General features: G+C 39.7%; 1 protein-coding gene across 9 annotated transcripts in view; it reads right to left on the minus strand.

Annotated features, from left to right (window-relative positions):
• CDK19 (cyclin dependent kinase 19) overlaps positions 1–16,593 on the minus strand; it is a 227,426-nt gene that overhangs the window by 174,877 nt on the left and 35,956 nt on the right. For 6 of the 9 annotated variants that reach the window (XM_042857691.2, XM_065590242.1, XM_065590243.1 and 3 more), the window contains one exon: positions 10,666–10,727. The exons of the other annotated variants lie outside the window; for them this stretch is intronic. In XM_042857691.2, the coding sequence (XP_042713625.1) occupies positions 10,666–10,727 (62 nt within the window). The remainder of the gene's footprint in view (positions 1–10,665; positions 10,728–16,593) is intronic. 9 annotated transcript variants of the gene reach the window in all.

A 16,593-nucleotide genomic window follows, 5' to 3' on the forward strand; every position in this document is an offset into this window, starting at 1 on the left:
AAGAAACAGTCCTTTAGCCTAGGGGGAAATGTACACAGGTCCATTTTCCAGATGAGGTAGCAGAGGAACTGAATTTAAGTAGATTGTCAGAAGTTACATTGATAGAGCCAAGAAGGGATTCCTTACTTTAGAGGTGGTAGACTTGTACCTTATTGCATACCAATTGCTTTGGATATCAGTACTTAGTTAAGCCAAATGTAAAACAAGGTTAATAATAAACTCTTACCCATCTTTTTGAGCTACCTTGATAACTACAGACGAATTCTATGTGAAGTGCAAAGCATTAACCGCTTTTACAGATAAGGAACTGAGGCCCAGAGACATGAAGCTTGAGAGGCACTGTCTGTAGAATCAAAGACCAGAGCCTTAGCCTTGATCAGTGATCAGACACTTACAGTTGCCATGATTTTTAAGCAATTTTTACCAGCATTTAAGAGTGAAGGCTGTACTATTTAGCTACCTTGTTAGGTGTACAGTGCAAGAGACAAAGGTCCGTCCACAGGAGACATTATTAGCTTGGCCTGAAATGCTCACTTTTCTGTTTTAATAATCTGGTGGCCCATCCATTCTATTGAAAATTTGAAGGGCTGTCAAGCAATTAAAAAAATTAACCTCAATTAATCACACGATTAAAAAATTTATTCGTGATTAATTGCGCAGTTAAACAATAGAATACTATTTATATAAATATTTTTGGATGTTTTCCACATTTTCAAATATATTAATTTCAATTACAACACAGAATTCAAAGTGTACAGTGATCACTTTATATTTATTTTCATTATAAATATTTGCACTGTAAAAATAATTTTTCAATTCACTTAATACAAGTACTGTAGTGCAATCTCTTTATTATGAAAGTTGAACTTACAAATGTAGAATTATGTTAAAAAAACTGCTTTCAAAAATAAAACATTGTAAAACTTTAAAGCCTACAAGTCCACTCAGTCCTACTTCTTGTTCTGCCAATCACTCAGACAAACAAGTTTGTTTACATTTGCAGGAGATAATGCTGTCCGCTTCCTGTTTACGCCACCTGAAAGTGAGAACAGGTATTTGCATTGCACTGTTGTATCCGGCGTCACAAGATATTTACATGCCAGATGTGATAAAGATTCATATGTCCCTTCATGCTTCAACCACCATTCCAGTGGACATGCATCCATGCAGATGACAGGTTCTGCTCAATAACAATCCAAAGCCATGTAGACCAATGCATGTTCATTTTCATTATCTGAGTCAGATCTCGCCAGCAGAAGGCTGATTTTCTTTTCTGGTGGTTCGTGTTCTGTAGTTTCCACATCAGAGTGTTGCTCTTTTAAGACTTCTGAAAGCATGATCCACACCCCATCCTGATCAGATTTTGGAAGACACTTCAGATTCCTAAATTTTGGGTAGAGTGCTGTAGCTATCTTTAGAAATCTCACATTAGTACCTTCTTTGCGTTTTGTCAAATCTGCCTTGAAAGCGTTCTTAAAACAAATAAACATGCTGGGTCATCATCTGAGACTGCTATAACATGAAATATATGGCAGAACGCGGGTAACACACAAAGCATGAGACATACAATTCTCCCCCAAGGAGTTCAGTCACAAATTTAATTAGCACAGTTTTTTTAACGAGCATCATCAGCATCCCCTTTGGAATGATGGCCGAAGCATGAAAGGGCATACAAATGTTTAGCATATCTGGCATGTAAATACCTTGCAGTGCTGGCTACAAAAGGGCCATGCAAATATCTGGTCTAACCTAAATCTCTCTCAGTGGTTAAGGAGAACAATTTATCACCCCCCTCTTTATAACAACCTTTTATGTGCTTGAAGACAGTTACCATGCCCCCTTCCACTTCATCTACATACATAGAAAAAAGTTCTTAAAATTTAAATTCCAAAACCCAAAAACTTGTTTACAAAACCCAGTAACTAAGAATAAAGGAAATAGCTAATTAAGGACATAAATAAACGTTACTCTGCCCATATAACAGACATTCCTATCAAGTATTAAGAAAGGTATACTGTGACGTTGCACTCAATATGTTTATAAGTGTAAATATGATTAACTGGAATATGCTTTATGCAAAAGCTCTCTTGTAAGGTATCATTACAAAGCATATAAACTACTGAGTGTGTTCATCCTATTTTTATGAATGTATCATTCTTGTATCTGAAATTAGGAATACAAAATATAATTTTGAGGTCCTATTGTAGTTATGCAGAGTGTGGGCCATTAATGGTGGCTTAGAATCTTGATGGCTCCTATCAACTAGGACAACTGGTTGTAAATGGCTCTGTTTACGTGTAAGTCTTTCTGTATACATGGGTGCCAGCCAGTGAGTAATGAAGTCTCACAGGACATGTGAACATGTCACATGATGCTGGAATTCATCTTAAACCTGGTGCTTTTCCATTTAGAAGGAAGGGTAGGAACCCAGAGAGAGACAAAGGATTTCTGCCTTGTGCCAAGAATATAAAAGGGGGTAGAAAAGAACAAAGGGGCCTGCAGTCATGAGAAATCCCCTAGTTACCACCTGAGCCGGAACTAACAAGAACCGTACCAGGGGAAAGGATTGGCCCCAGACTAGGAAGGAGGCTAGTCTGTGAAAGAAGCTTATTGGAACATCTCTGAGGATGAGATTTTACCTGTATTCAGTTTCTTAAATGTATTAGGCATAGACTTGCATGTTTTGTTTTGTTTTGCTTGGTGACTTACTTTGTTCTGTCTGTTATTACTTGGAACCACTTAAATCCTCCTTTTTATTCTTAATAAAAATCACTTTTGTTTATTATTGAACCCAGAGTAAGTGATTAATACCTGGGAGAGCAAACAGCTCTGCATCTCTCTCTATCAGTGCTATAGAGGGCAGACAATTTATGAGTTTACCCTGTATAAGGTTTATACAGAGTAGAACGGATTTATTTGGTGTTTGGATCCCATTGGGAGCTGGGTATCTGGGTGCTGCAGACAGGAGTAGCTGCTGAGTGGTTTTCGGTTAAAGCCTGCAGCTTTGGGGACGTGGTTCAGACCCTAGGTCTGTGTTGCAGCAGGCTTGCGTGTCTGGCTCAACAAGACAGGGTTCTGGAGTCCCAAGCTGACAGGGAAAACTGGCTCAGAGGTAGTTTCAGCACATCAGGTACACAGTCCCAAGGGGGTCTCTGTGACCAAACCCATCACATATATATCACCACAAAATACTATTTTCAGTAATTTCAAAATATAAACAACTTTTCTTAACAAAAATTACATATGTACACATTAATGCTAAATTCTTCACCCTGAAATGCAAATCCATATTCATAGTTTTATCATAGACTAGTTTTACACTTCTCCTATTTTAGGCACATTATCAGGAAACAGCTGTTTTGAGTACTTCACCAAAAAACTACTGCCAACAGATAAATATATTTTAGCTCCTATTATTTCCCACGTATCAGTATTCTTTCAGACAAAAGCCATTTAAAAACCCCAACATTCCATGAGTCAGTTAAGACTGTTGCACCGTGATGAAATACATAGTTCTGTATACTAGATAAGAAATCTTATATTGTCCATGCAAACGGTCTTATGTCCTTAGCTAGCTATTTCCATGCTTTTAAATGTTGATGTTCGATAAAAGAAAACAATATGTAAACACACTGCCTGATCTTTAGTGACCTAAACTTTTAAGCAACTTTTAAAAAAAATGTATTTGAATGTGTGATGCTACAGTATACACACAAGAAAGTTCTAGTGAACTATGTAACAAGCTTAAGAGTCAAGTATATTGGTATCCCTGTAGGAATAGCACAGAATAAATATCCACAATAGTGTTGTGAGATCTATATCAGAGGAAGAACATGAGTGCAGTTTTCATTTAAAAAGAGGAACAAGAATTGTCTTTATTATACACTCCACAAATCTGAAGAGTCATGCAAGAGGCCCTTATTCTGTAGTTCTGCAGTTTTGGGGCAATGCAAAAGATGGCAACTTATTCTTACACAGACCTTTGACTATTAACAACAAATCAGATAAGAGTTGTTTTCACTAACAGACAAGTTTCTCCGTTAGCTGGTTACAACACAAGTAATTCCATCCAATGATCTTCCAAAAACAAAGCATTATTTTAAAGTGTCTGCTGTTGCAGCTATTAGATATTTACATTTATGAAGTTTTAAAATTCTCATATTCAAGACTATGGGTATTATTAAGGGACTATTCTGGTATTATTCTGGTTCCAGAAGTGTTATCAACCTTGTTATTTTATGAAAAATAAAAGCATTACAACAAGCTGAATTACATGAGACTTGTATCCTGGCTTGAAACTTTCCTGGCTCCAGACTTTGCAAACTGCCCTGGGGAACATCCAGATGCAAAAGCCTTCAATCCTAGCAAGTGATAGATAGGAGGCTCTTTCTATTGTAAAATGCCACACCAGGTGTAGTGTATGAGGTGATCTCTCACCTTGAACAGTCTCTCTCCATCACTAGGCAAAACCTAGTTCTGTAAGTTTTCAAGGTTAATATTTCTTAATTTGTACAGTGGAAGGAAAAACTGGTTTATTTCCAAATAAAGTACTCCTTGCAGAAAAGCAAAATGCAACTTTATGCTTTCTTCCTGGTGCCACTTTCACTTTGCATTTTCCTCACACAAGTCCAAAAACAAGTCTACTTTCAAAATGTTCATCTCAGAAGAACATAAGACTTAAAATCCTTAACACATTTCAGAGGATTTTAGTACTAAGCCTTACAATACTCAGCAGTGGCTCCAGGCACCAACGCTCCAAGTGCATGGCTGGGGCAGCAAGCCGCGGGGGGCGCCCTGCTGGTCCCTGCGAGGGCGGCAGGCAGCCTTCGTCGGCATGCTCAGGGGAGGTCTGCCAGTCCCGCAGATTTGGCGGCAATTCGGTGGCAGATACGCTGAAGCCGCAGGACTGGCGGACCTCCCGCTGGCATGCTGCCGAATCCGCAGGACCGGGGACCGTGCTTAGGGTGGCAAAAAAGCTAGAGCCGCCCCTGACAATACTTCAAAAATTAGAAAACATATTATAGATAAGTTGACAAAGAAGAGACCTGCCCAAGACCACGGTATCTGTAACAGAAATCAGGAAGACTTGACAATTAGTCCATTGCTGTAATCTCTGATACTACTTTATCTATATATTCAGAGTATGTTTCAGATATATTATAATGGCCTCAGTTTGAATTCAAGTAGGCTTAATTTGGATATCATTAAATACAATTCAACCTGTATAACAAGATCACAATTAACTATCTGCATCAAGGGACTGCTCTACAGGGTTGTTCTCCCAATGCAAGCTCTAACAGACATCGTTCACCAGTTAGAACAGTAGCTCTCAAACTTATTTGATCAAACACCCCTTTTCTTTGTCTCAGATGTAGTTTTCGCCCCCTCCCCAGCCACACAAGTACATATAATCGCCAGCTCTGAAGGCAGAGCAGAGATCAGCCGCTGCTGGCCAGGCACCCAACTCTAAAGGCAGCGCCACCTCCAGCAGCACCAGAGAAGTATGGGTGACAATGCCTTACCATGCCACGCTTATTTCTCCAATGGTGCTGCCTTCAGAGCTGGGAGCCTGGCTAGAGACAATGCTCTCCGGCTACCCAGTTCTGAAAGCAGAGCAGCTTCTCTCCCCCCCCGCAGAATACATTCCACAGTGTCCCCCAGTTTGAGAACATCCGAGTTAGAGAATACAGAATTGACTGCATGGTATACTAAAGGTTATGTTGTGCACCTATCACCACTCTAATAGTTGTACAATAAAAAAAAATTAAGAACATCATTATAATTTAAAAGATCTCCAACTCACTTCTCCTAAACAAAAACCACAAAGCTGAAATAATGGTTTTGTATGTTAGACTAGGAAGGGTGGGAACCTAGAGTCCAGGGTCCTTCAATGAGAATACTATACTGCCAGTAGTGACTTCTAAATCTACCAATTGTTTGCCTCGACATCACAAGCTACTCTCAACTATAGATGTAAAGCATGAGCAGAAATGTGATCACCAAGATATTTAGAACATAAATTATAAGCCCCTTTTAATGTTTTTAATAGATCAAAACCAAGACTCTGGACTGCATCCGGAAATGAACTGGAAACCCAGTGCAATCTTTGGAGCACAGGTATAATATACTTCATGAATGAAACACTGCTAAATAAGTAGCCATATTGGACACTAGCTAACGTTTCGAAGTGGCGCTCAAGTATAGCCCCAGGAAGAGCACATAGTCATAGTCCCATATGGAAATAATGAGCGCAAATAATGGTGGGGAGATGTGCGTCTGATTGGGAAGCAGGATGCAACCTTTCCAATGAAAGATAAAAGTTCTCGTTTTCAGCTACTTTTTGGACAGACAAAAGCAGCCCTTGATCCAACAAGACTCCTAGATTTCAAACATGAGTATCAAAAGGCAAATAAAGGCATATAGTCAGTCTCTCTGTATTTTCCCCAAACTGAATTAAGTCTTACCCAAGAAGTGCATCAGCCAGTTAGCTCTCATCCACACTTACACTTTCAGGGTTACCAAGGGGTACAGGGTGAATCACTACTGCCAATTTACAGCAGGAAGGAGTCTTGTCTGTGCCCACTCGCCCAAGGCTATCAGCTGCTGGCAACACAAACATCTCATTCTGGGTGCCACAAGTCCCACTCTTTCCCTCTGCAGGCTAGCAATATTCACACCTCAGCCCTCAAGCTCCTTAAGTGAGTCCATGGGGCAGAGCAGACAACCTGTGGCTAAATCTATGGAGATAATTAGCGTCCCAAGTTCTGGTTTGGGCCCAGAGCCCAGGTCCCTCCTACCAATCTGTACACCCCTCTTCATTACACTCAAGTGCCTAGTTCCTCAACTTCCGGACACCTACAATACACAAAGATTCACTGCCTCTGTGGAAGCAGTGCCCCCAGTTCACTAGCTTCACCCCAATTCAGGACTCTCCATAGCACACAGCACTTAGTCACATATGTAGCAAAACCAAACAGAAGTTTATTTGACAAAGCTTAAGATAAAGATTCAATCAAAAGCAAGTATAAGGATTGGAAACATATGGTTACAGATAAAATAAAAAATATAAAACATCATCCATAGCCTATACTTATTAACAAAGTTCCTTTCCTAACTAATAAATTATCTCTCACCCAATTGTCAGTCTGTACAGCATTTTTCCTGTAGAGAGCTAGAATGCACTTTTCATGACACACTCAGAGTGTCACCACTGTAATGGATACTACCGTATGTCCTTTTTTCTCCTTTTATACAGTTCCAGACTTTTTGTCTCTCTTCAATGACCGAGTTGTTTTGTTAACTTTAGTTTGCCCCCAATGGTCCACCTAGTCAAGGTCTTTTGGGGGGGGCTCTGTTGTGCTTTGTAAAGGCCCAAGCCCGCCCCTCGCCTAGCCTATAAACACTTAGTTAGGCTCGGTCAAACAATGTCAATTGTTCTCATTCTTATAGACTCATAGACTTTACGGTCAGAAGGGACCATTATGATCATCTAGTCTGACCTCCTGCACAACGCAACCACAGAATCTCACCCACCCACTCCTGTAACAAACCCCTAACCTATGCCTGAGTTACTGAAGTCCTCAAATCGTGGTTTAAAGACCTCAAGGTGCAGAGAATCCTCCAGCAAGTGACCCGTGCCCCACGCTGCAGAGGAAGGCGAAAAACCTCCAGGGCCTCTGCCAATCTGCCCTGGAGGAAAATTCCTTCCCGACCCCAAATATGGTGATCAGTTAAACCCTTGATTGAGTTGGCTCTGAGAAAAATCTTGCCTCAATTGAAATTTCACTTCCAGCAGCTTTGAAACATAAAATATTTTCCATACATACATCCTACAACAACCATGACAACCAGCAGATTCTTAGTTTTTGGCAGAGACCACACACAGCCCCTTCATTGAAATATCATGAAGACATTGATCACAGGGGAAACACCTGTCTAGGCAAGTCCTTGGATATAGACTCATAACTATGTACCCACCAGTGGTCTATTGCCAACATTAGGTCACACACACACCAGTATTGCAAACATTATAAAATAAGGTCTTCCCAACGGTTTCTACAGCTACTGATGGTTATCTCCCAGTGCCAAATACTTTCACAGTCACAGTGCCAACTGAATGATACCAGATTTCCTATTCTTATCTCCAAATGGAATGCCTGAAGAAGGCAAGTCTTTCCTTTGCTCACTTATCTCAGAAATTCCTTATTTGTTATGTTGGGAATTGTAACTGTGCCAAGCAAAGAAGGCAGAAGTTCAGATACTTAGGTAGTGGCTTTGATATAGTTGCACTCTACCTTCTTATTGCAATCCAATCCATAGTACTGACATACCTAACCCTAGTTCTCCAAACTTCAAAAATGTTTCCAGATATGAATTTAAGCAGGAAGACAAGGTAGGCAATGCATGCCTAAGCAATCATTATAACACTTCAAGAGATGTTAAATGCATGAATCCATAGATTAAAAATACTATTCATATGCAAAGTATAAAATATCAGGTGCAGAAGAAAATTTGAAACATCTCAAAATGAAGCTAAGTGCAACAAAATCAGAAAAGTAGAGAAAAAGGAAAGCAAATGGAGAAAATAAAACTTTTTTAAATATATAAGGAAAGAGTTCAGAAGAAAAATGACCAGATACTTGGAAAAAAAAAAAAACCTATGGCCACGAGACCTCTCACTACTACTACTACTACTAGGAGTGAAAGTTTGTGGGGAGGAGGTTAAACAGTACTTTCGTACTGGATGTGATGGAATGGAGTGGTGAAAGGTTTACAACTCTGTTAAATGATTAAAGAGAATCGATTCCAACCATCTATTAATGAAAATGTAAACAACAAATATAGAGAATTATCTCAGGTAGCGAGGTGTAACCAGAATGAGATAAAATGGAAAGAAAATTTAGTCTATCAAAGCCAACGCTTTGAAAATCTGATCTCAGACAGTTAAATAACCACTTCAGTGAAGTGGCAGAAGACTCCATCCCCACTTGAGACATTTTAAACAAGACCGGACAAAGCAATTAAGGGCAAATGTTGATGTCAAAACACAGGCAGAGTAGCTGGCTTGTATATTAACTAGTTCCTTGAAGGCTGGGGAAGGGAAGAATCCTCCCCATGTGAAGTGGCAGAACAGCAGCAGCAGCATGGCCTAACAGTTGCTAGTGTGGGGTCAGTGTTTCAGAAGTGTACAAGGAAGAATGGCTGATAGATCCATGAAGTCACATGTTCTGACCTGACTCCCAATCTTCCCCTGTAGGGTGGTGTAGAAAGAGCCCTGCTGTGAAGAGCCCTAGGCTCTATAGCACACAGGGAGTACCCATGCATTGCAATGCCTCACAGCATTCTGCCCTTGAACTCCCCTACATTGGCACCATTCCAGTTCAACTACCAGCATGAGCTGGCATACCTGTGAAGGTGGTGGTGGGATTTGTCACTAACGGAATATGCTACCTATGAAGAACATATTTAAGATTTTATTAAACTGTACTTTAACACACGCCTGTCAAGTATAATAGCCTTTAAAAATCTAAAAATTAGAAAAAGAAAAGTGGAAGACATGGCAGAAACTTATTTTCCCTGGTTTAAGAAAATACTGAAGCAAATCAGACACAACCAGAACACCACTCAGATGACAAGAGTAGTATCTATTTTAGGAGAGATCTTATTCACTTTATACATCGATGACCTGGAAAAAAGTGCACAACATTTACTTTCAATATAAAATTGAAAATAAAACAAAGGCAGAGGGCAATAGAATTTATCACAATTGGAGATCGTAGGGACATTAAGATGGATCTCTCATCAGGAGATCCTAATGACCAATTTTTAAACAAAGCTCTGCTTTAAAGGACTGCAGCCTAGAATTACTCTTCCCAAGGGTACAAACACCTGTTTAATCACTAAGCACTCTGAGCTATATCTAATGAGACAAAGATCATTTTTCTTTTAATATAGAAAGTGAATAATCTGTGCCTTTCATATACAGTAGTTACAGCTTTGGATCAGCTACTTTCATCTTTCCTTGAAGCTAACAGCCAAGACCCAAATCAGGTGATGGCAGCCTCGCCAGAAAAGAAAGTCTCGCAAGAGGACTCAAGCTTTGGCCAAAAATGTATTTGGCTAAGGTATTTCAGTGTGTAAGAAGCCTTGAAAATAGAGCCAGGGGTATGGGACTTGATTGAGATGCAGATGAAGAGGAAATGTCAAAGCCCTCGAGATATCAAGAAGTCCACATTCAACATCGGTGAGAAAGATGATAGGCCACATCCGAAGTATTCAGCCCAATCCTGGAACAAGTAGCAGTCTTTCCTACACAACAGAACAGGAGTTAGGGTAAGCAGGAAATCTCTCACAGTAAGCACAACGGACATCCTTGAAAAAGTATTATACTTAGCACTTTGTTTCTATACTTTTAATCTTGAAAATAAGTTCTAACTGCTTCAGTTTTCAGGGAAGGAGCATTTGCAGTCCTTCATTGTCCCACTTTAATTTATGCAAATAATTTTACACAAAGTTTGGATTACCAGAATGTCACTGTCCGATTTACATTTTTCAATACCACTGCACTTTTTGTATATATGGTTCCTTCTTTCTAATAGATCACCACACAATGCCAGGCACCCCAGCAAACATACAATGACACCAGAAGGCAGCACTCCTCTTTACCTTCTGCTGAATATTCTGCTACCTCCAAGGCAGGAAGTCCATACACGAAGCCCTTCTGGAATCTACGAACACAGCAGAAGTAAAAGGCAGAGAAGTTTATGTAGATTTAAAGGTTACACTTCTCAAAACACAACAATGCCAAATTCCTAAATGCTATGCTTAGTTTATTATTACGTTGTTTACAGACATGTCAATGTACTATATTTACATAAATAAATGCCCAAAACAAAGCAATTACTAGGATTCAGCATCCAAAATGTAATCTGAGTCTACATTTTGTTTAAAAAAAAAATTAGAAAAGGGAAAGTTCTCAATTCTACATTGTATTAGAAGTAGTATTGCTACATACGCTGCACACAGACAGTAATTTTTAAAAATTGCATATTTATTTAATCAGAGGAGCCACTCTAAACCAAAGGACAAATGACTGGACAGATTTTTTTTTTTAAAGTAGTCTAGTTAAATAAATGTTACACTAAAATAATAAGATACAGGAAACTTACAGGACAGCAAACTAGATAAAAGTTATAAACAAGCTTTTATTACAAGATACTATTAGAAACATAAATATAGCCCGATTTTGCCCTTCATTTGGTAAATATATTCAGCTGCATTTTTAGAATAGACACTACGAACATAGCTGCCTTTCTGTTTATTTGTCTCTCTATCCACCAGGGTCTATGCACTCAGAAGGTGTTTACAGCTTAAGGAATAAATCAGATTCACTACCCACTGCTGCAAAATTCATGCTTTAAAATGCCATATTTATATGTTCTTCTACTTTGCATTTCTAGAGAACCTACCGTAAGACCTGAAAGAGTATTGCAAAAGCTAAGAAAGTCTCAGAGCACCCATGATAGACAGGTATTTATCCACATTTTACATATGGGGAAACAAGAGAGATTAAGTGATTTAACCAAGAAAACCGTGAATCCGTGTGTTTATGGTGAATATTCTGGATTTAATAAAGCCTACCCATGAGCTAGACCGTAACCTGAGCCAGGATGGAGACAAGCACTTTCTCAGAGAAGGTCTTGCACTGGTATTTATGCAAAAAGAACCTTGCAGGCAATGCAGGAGACATTCATGAACCGGGTCTTTTCTGTTCCAGCACCATTAGTAGTAGGTTAAACTAGTTCTCTTCCTTCTCTCCAGTAACTTCTAAACTAGGAGAATCAGAGATAAATCCTAATTGATTGTAAAGGCCTCAGACTACTATACAATCAGCAATCCCAGCAAGTTTTTAGGGTTTCTACTTGCTAATTAGAAAGAGTTTATTAGCTGCAGTTTTTCTAACCCTATTGTAGGACACAACAGAAAAACCTCTTCTTTGGCGATTCACTCTCCTTTCCACTCAGAGACTGCCTCTGCTACTACCACCCTCTTGATGAAGGTTCATAGAGATATCACCAAGCTAAAGAACTGTCACCACTGCTAAAATTAAGCTGACTCCACAGTACCACTAGTGAATAGGAACTATAATATATGCAGGTAAGTTTCTTCCTAGGCAATGGATACTACGTTTGACAGTCCGTAATATAAAATGTAATGTAAAAGCAAATGTCCCCATATTCAATAATTCTGAAGTGCTAAAAATTCAGCTACTTTAGTTCCGGGGCCAGATAAGTTCTTTCAGCCTTTACTAGAACTTACATATATTGTTGTTTCTCCACAATCTGACATGACTGACTGGTAAAAAAAAAAAAAAAAAAAAAAAAAAAAACAGTTACTAACCTGTTCTGTAACTGTTGTCTTTCAAAATGTGTTACACATGCCCATTCCATTTCAGGTGTGTGCATGTCAACTGCAGAGGCAGATTCTTTTTTCCCTTAGCGGTACCTGTCAGGGTGGCACTTCCTCATGCTGCTGCATGATGATATAAAGTGGGGTGCCACCTCAGACTCCCTTCTCAGTTCCCTCTTACTGAACAGACTCTGACAGATAGGAAGGTGAGTCATAGAATAGACACGTATAATACATCTCAAAAAACAGTAACAGAACAAGGTTAGTAAGCATTTTTTCCTTCAATTGATTGCACATATCCATTCCACTTCAGGTGACTCCCAAGCAGTTCAAACCAGAGGTCTGTTTCACAGTCTACCTGAACAAGGACTGAAGAAGTACTCATCCAAACTTGGCATCATCTCCAGAATGCTGAGATATAATGTAATAAGTAGTAAAAATATGTACCAATGACTATTAATTGCAGCTCTACAAATGTCAGATATAGCTACTTGAGCCAAAAAAAGTTGCTTGAGATCTCAGAGCATGCTACCACCCTGCTTGGAGAGGGTACATTGGCAATATCATAGCACAGGCATATGTAGGACAAAATCCAGGATGCAATCCTCTGCTTTGAGACTGAAAGACCTTTCATCCTGCCCACAACAGACAAACAGCTGGGATGACTATCTAGTCCTGTCCAAGTAAAAAGCCATCGCCCTTCTAACATTTAAGGTATGGAGCCTCTCCTCATCCTGATGAGAAGAAATAAATAAATAAATAAATTATAAATTAATGGAGATATCCTATCTCCTAGAACTGGAAGAGACCTTGAAAGGTCATTGCCTTCACTAACAGGACCAAGTACTGATTTTTTTCCCAGATCCCTAAGAGGCCCCCTCAAGGATTGAACTCACAACCCTGGGTTTAGCAGGCCAATGCTCAAACCACTGAGCTATCCCTCCCCCCTAAGAATGGGACTTAGGAAATAAAGCCATTGAGTATATGTCTTGATTGGGGTAGAATTCCAATACTACTATAGTCAGGAATTTCAGATGTGGCAGTACACATACCTCAGCCATATTAAAAAAAAAAAAAAAAAAAAAAAAAAAGAGTAAGGAGGGTCAGCTACCAATGCTCATACTCCACTACCCTTCTTCTGGAGGTAATACCTCCCAAAAATACTTCTTTAAGAGAAAGTTGCAGTAAAGAGCCTGCAGCCATCAGTTCAAAGGACAGAACCATCAAAACTTGTTCATCTAAGTGCCAAGGAGGAATGGGATCCATCACATGGAGAGAACCCCTGACCAAATGCTTTAAGAATCTGATTGACAAAACATTCAAAAATACTAAGCAGCCTGCGATTGATGGCTGGAGACAGCTATCAGCTGAACTCTGACAGAACTAAATCAATAGGTCTTGTTGTTTCAGGTGGAACAAACAGTTCAAAATATATTGGAGAGGCCAGGAGTGGTGAAAAATCACCATTCTGTTTTGACTATAAAGGAGAATCATTTCTACTACAACGGGTAAATGTATCTAGTAGTTGGCTCCCTACTATTCAGCTGAATGTTCTGCACATTCTCTGAACACTTCACTCTTGAGGTGTTAACCATAGAGCATCCAGGCCATCAGATGGAGAGCAACTGGGTTGGGATATAGCAAGTGACCATGGTCCTGGGAGCTCAGCTTGAGTTCTGGAGGTAGTGTCAAAAGAGTCCTAGCAGAGAGGCTCAGGAGATTGGAGAACCAATACTGTTAAGGCCAAGCTGGTAATATAAAGATGATGCAAGCATGATCTAAATTGAGCCTGAACACGCCCATGGGAAGGGATGAAATGGGAGCATAGGCATACACCAGTTCATCTTTCGTAGAAAGTAAAAAAGCATCAATCAGAAATCCCGGATTGTGAGCTCCTCTGGAATAGGGTGACCAGATAGCAAGTGTGAAAAATCGGGACAGGAGGTGGGGAGTAATAGGAACCCATATAAAAATAAGCCACAAATATCGGGACTGTCCCTATAAAATCGGGACATCTGGTCACCCTACTCTGGAACAAGAAACTTGGCACTTTCTTAGCAAACAGGTCTATGTAAGTAACTCCCTGCCCCCAAGTTTGAAAAAGGAATCTCACGTTATCTGAACTAAGAGGCCACTCAATCTCTGTTGAAGGATCTGCTATACTATGAACACAAAGAAGGTGGGAGGCTTTGAGGTGTATTGCATTGGCAATACCAAACTCCCAAAGATGTATTGCCTCTTGATAGAGATGGTCTGATACAGCCCCTCCCTACATATTCATTTAGAATATTGCCACAATGTTGTCCATGAGAACATGCAGCCTCTCCACCGTGATGGGAGAAAAGCCCAACAGGCCAGATGAACAGCCCGCATGTCCACACATTTATGTGGACAGCCAAATCTTCATGAGATCATAGACTTTGAGTTGGTAGATTTTGTAGGTGAGCTCCCAAACCTAGAGAAGAAACATCCTTAACTAGAGCCAGTGTGGATAAGAGAGAGCCAAAGTGAACTCTCTCCCATACTCTCATTGGCCGGATGCATCCACAAGTCCAAGGAGACAAACCTAATAGCTTTATTTGACAGGTTAACAAGCCTTGTGCATAGGAGGGAAGCAGTAGATGTGGTATATCTTCACTTTAGTAAGGCTTTTGATATGGTCTTACATGACCGTCTCATAAATAAACTAGGGAAATACAACCTAGATGGAGCTACTATAAGGTGGGTGGGTAACTGGTTGGAAAACTATTCCCAGAGAGTAGTTATCAGTGGTTCACAGTCAAGCTGGAAGGACATATCAAGTGAGGTCCCGCAGGGATCAGTTCTGAGTCCAGATCTGTTCAATAGCTTCATCAATGATTTAGACAATGGCATAAAGAGTACACTTATAAAATTTGTGGATGATACCAAGCTGGAGGGGTTGCAAGTGCTTTGGAGAATAGGATTAAAATTCAAACTGTTTCTCCAGTTCTTCCAGATCAGTCTGAAGTAAACTGAATGAAATTCAATACAGAAACATGTAAAGTATTCCACTTACGAAGGAACAATCAGTTGCATACATACAAAATGGGAAATGATTGCCTAGGAAGGAATACTGCAAAAAGGGATCTGGGGGTCATACTGGGTCACAAGTTAAATGAGTCAACAGTGTAACACTGCTGCAAAAAAAGCAAACATCATTCTGGGCTGTATTAGCAGGAGTCGTTGTAAACAAGACACAAGAAGTAATTCTTCCACTCTACTCCGCACTGATTAGGTCTCAATAGAAGTAGTGTGTCCACTTCTGGACACCACATTTCAGGAAAGATATGGACAAACTGGAGAAACTCCAGAGAAGAAAAACAAAAATGATTAAAGATCTAAAAAAAACCATGACCTATGAGGGAAGATTGAAAAAATTGGGTTTGTTAAGTCTGGAGAAGAGATGACATGATAACAGTTTTCAAGTTCAGAAAAGGCTGTTACAAGGAGGAAGGGAAAAAATTGTTCTCCTTAACCCTGGAGGATAGGACAAGAAGCAATGGGTTTAAATTGCAGCCAGGGTGGTTTAGGTTGGACATTAGGAAAAAGTTCTTAACTGTCAGGCTGGTTAAACACTGGAATAAATTGCCTGGGGAGGTTGTGAAATCTCCGTCATTGGAGATTTTTAAGAGCAGGTTAGACAAACACCAGTCAGGGATAGTCTAGATCAGTGGTTCTCAACCAGGGGGTACACAGAGGTCTTCCAAGGGGTACATCACTTCATCTAGATATTTGCCTAGTTTTACAACAGGCTACATAAAAGACACTAGCGAAGTCAGTACAAACTAAAATTTCATACGACTTGTTTATACTGCTCTATACACTGAAATGTAAGTACAATATTTATATTCCAACTGATTTATTTTATAATTATATGATAAAAAATGAGAAAGTAAGCAATTTTTCAGTAATAATGTGCTGTAACACTTTTGTATTTTTGTGTCTGATTTTGTAAGCAGGTAGTTTTTAAATGAGGTGAAACTTGGCGATACACAAGACAAACGAGACTCCTGAAAGGGATACAGTAGTCTAGAAAGGTTGAGAGCCACTGGCCTAGATAATACTTAGACTTGCCATGAGTGCAGGTGACTGGACTAGATGACCTCTTGAGGTCCCTTCCAGTCCTACTATTCTATGAGATTAGTACTCATGCAGGAACTCAAA

The sequence above is a fragment of the Chrysemys picta genome, chromosome 3, assembly GCF_011386835.1.
Source record: "Chrysemys picta bellii isolate R12L10 chromosome 3, ASM1138683v2, whole genome shotgun sequence".
NCBI classification, from domain to species: domain Eukaryota; kingdom Metazoa; phylum Chordata; order Testudines; family Emydidae; genus Chrysemys; species Chrysemys picta.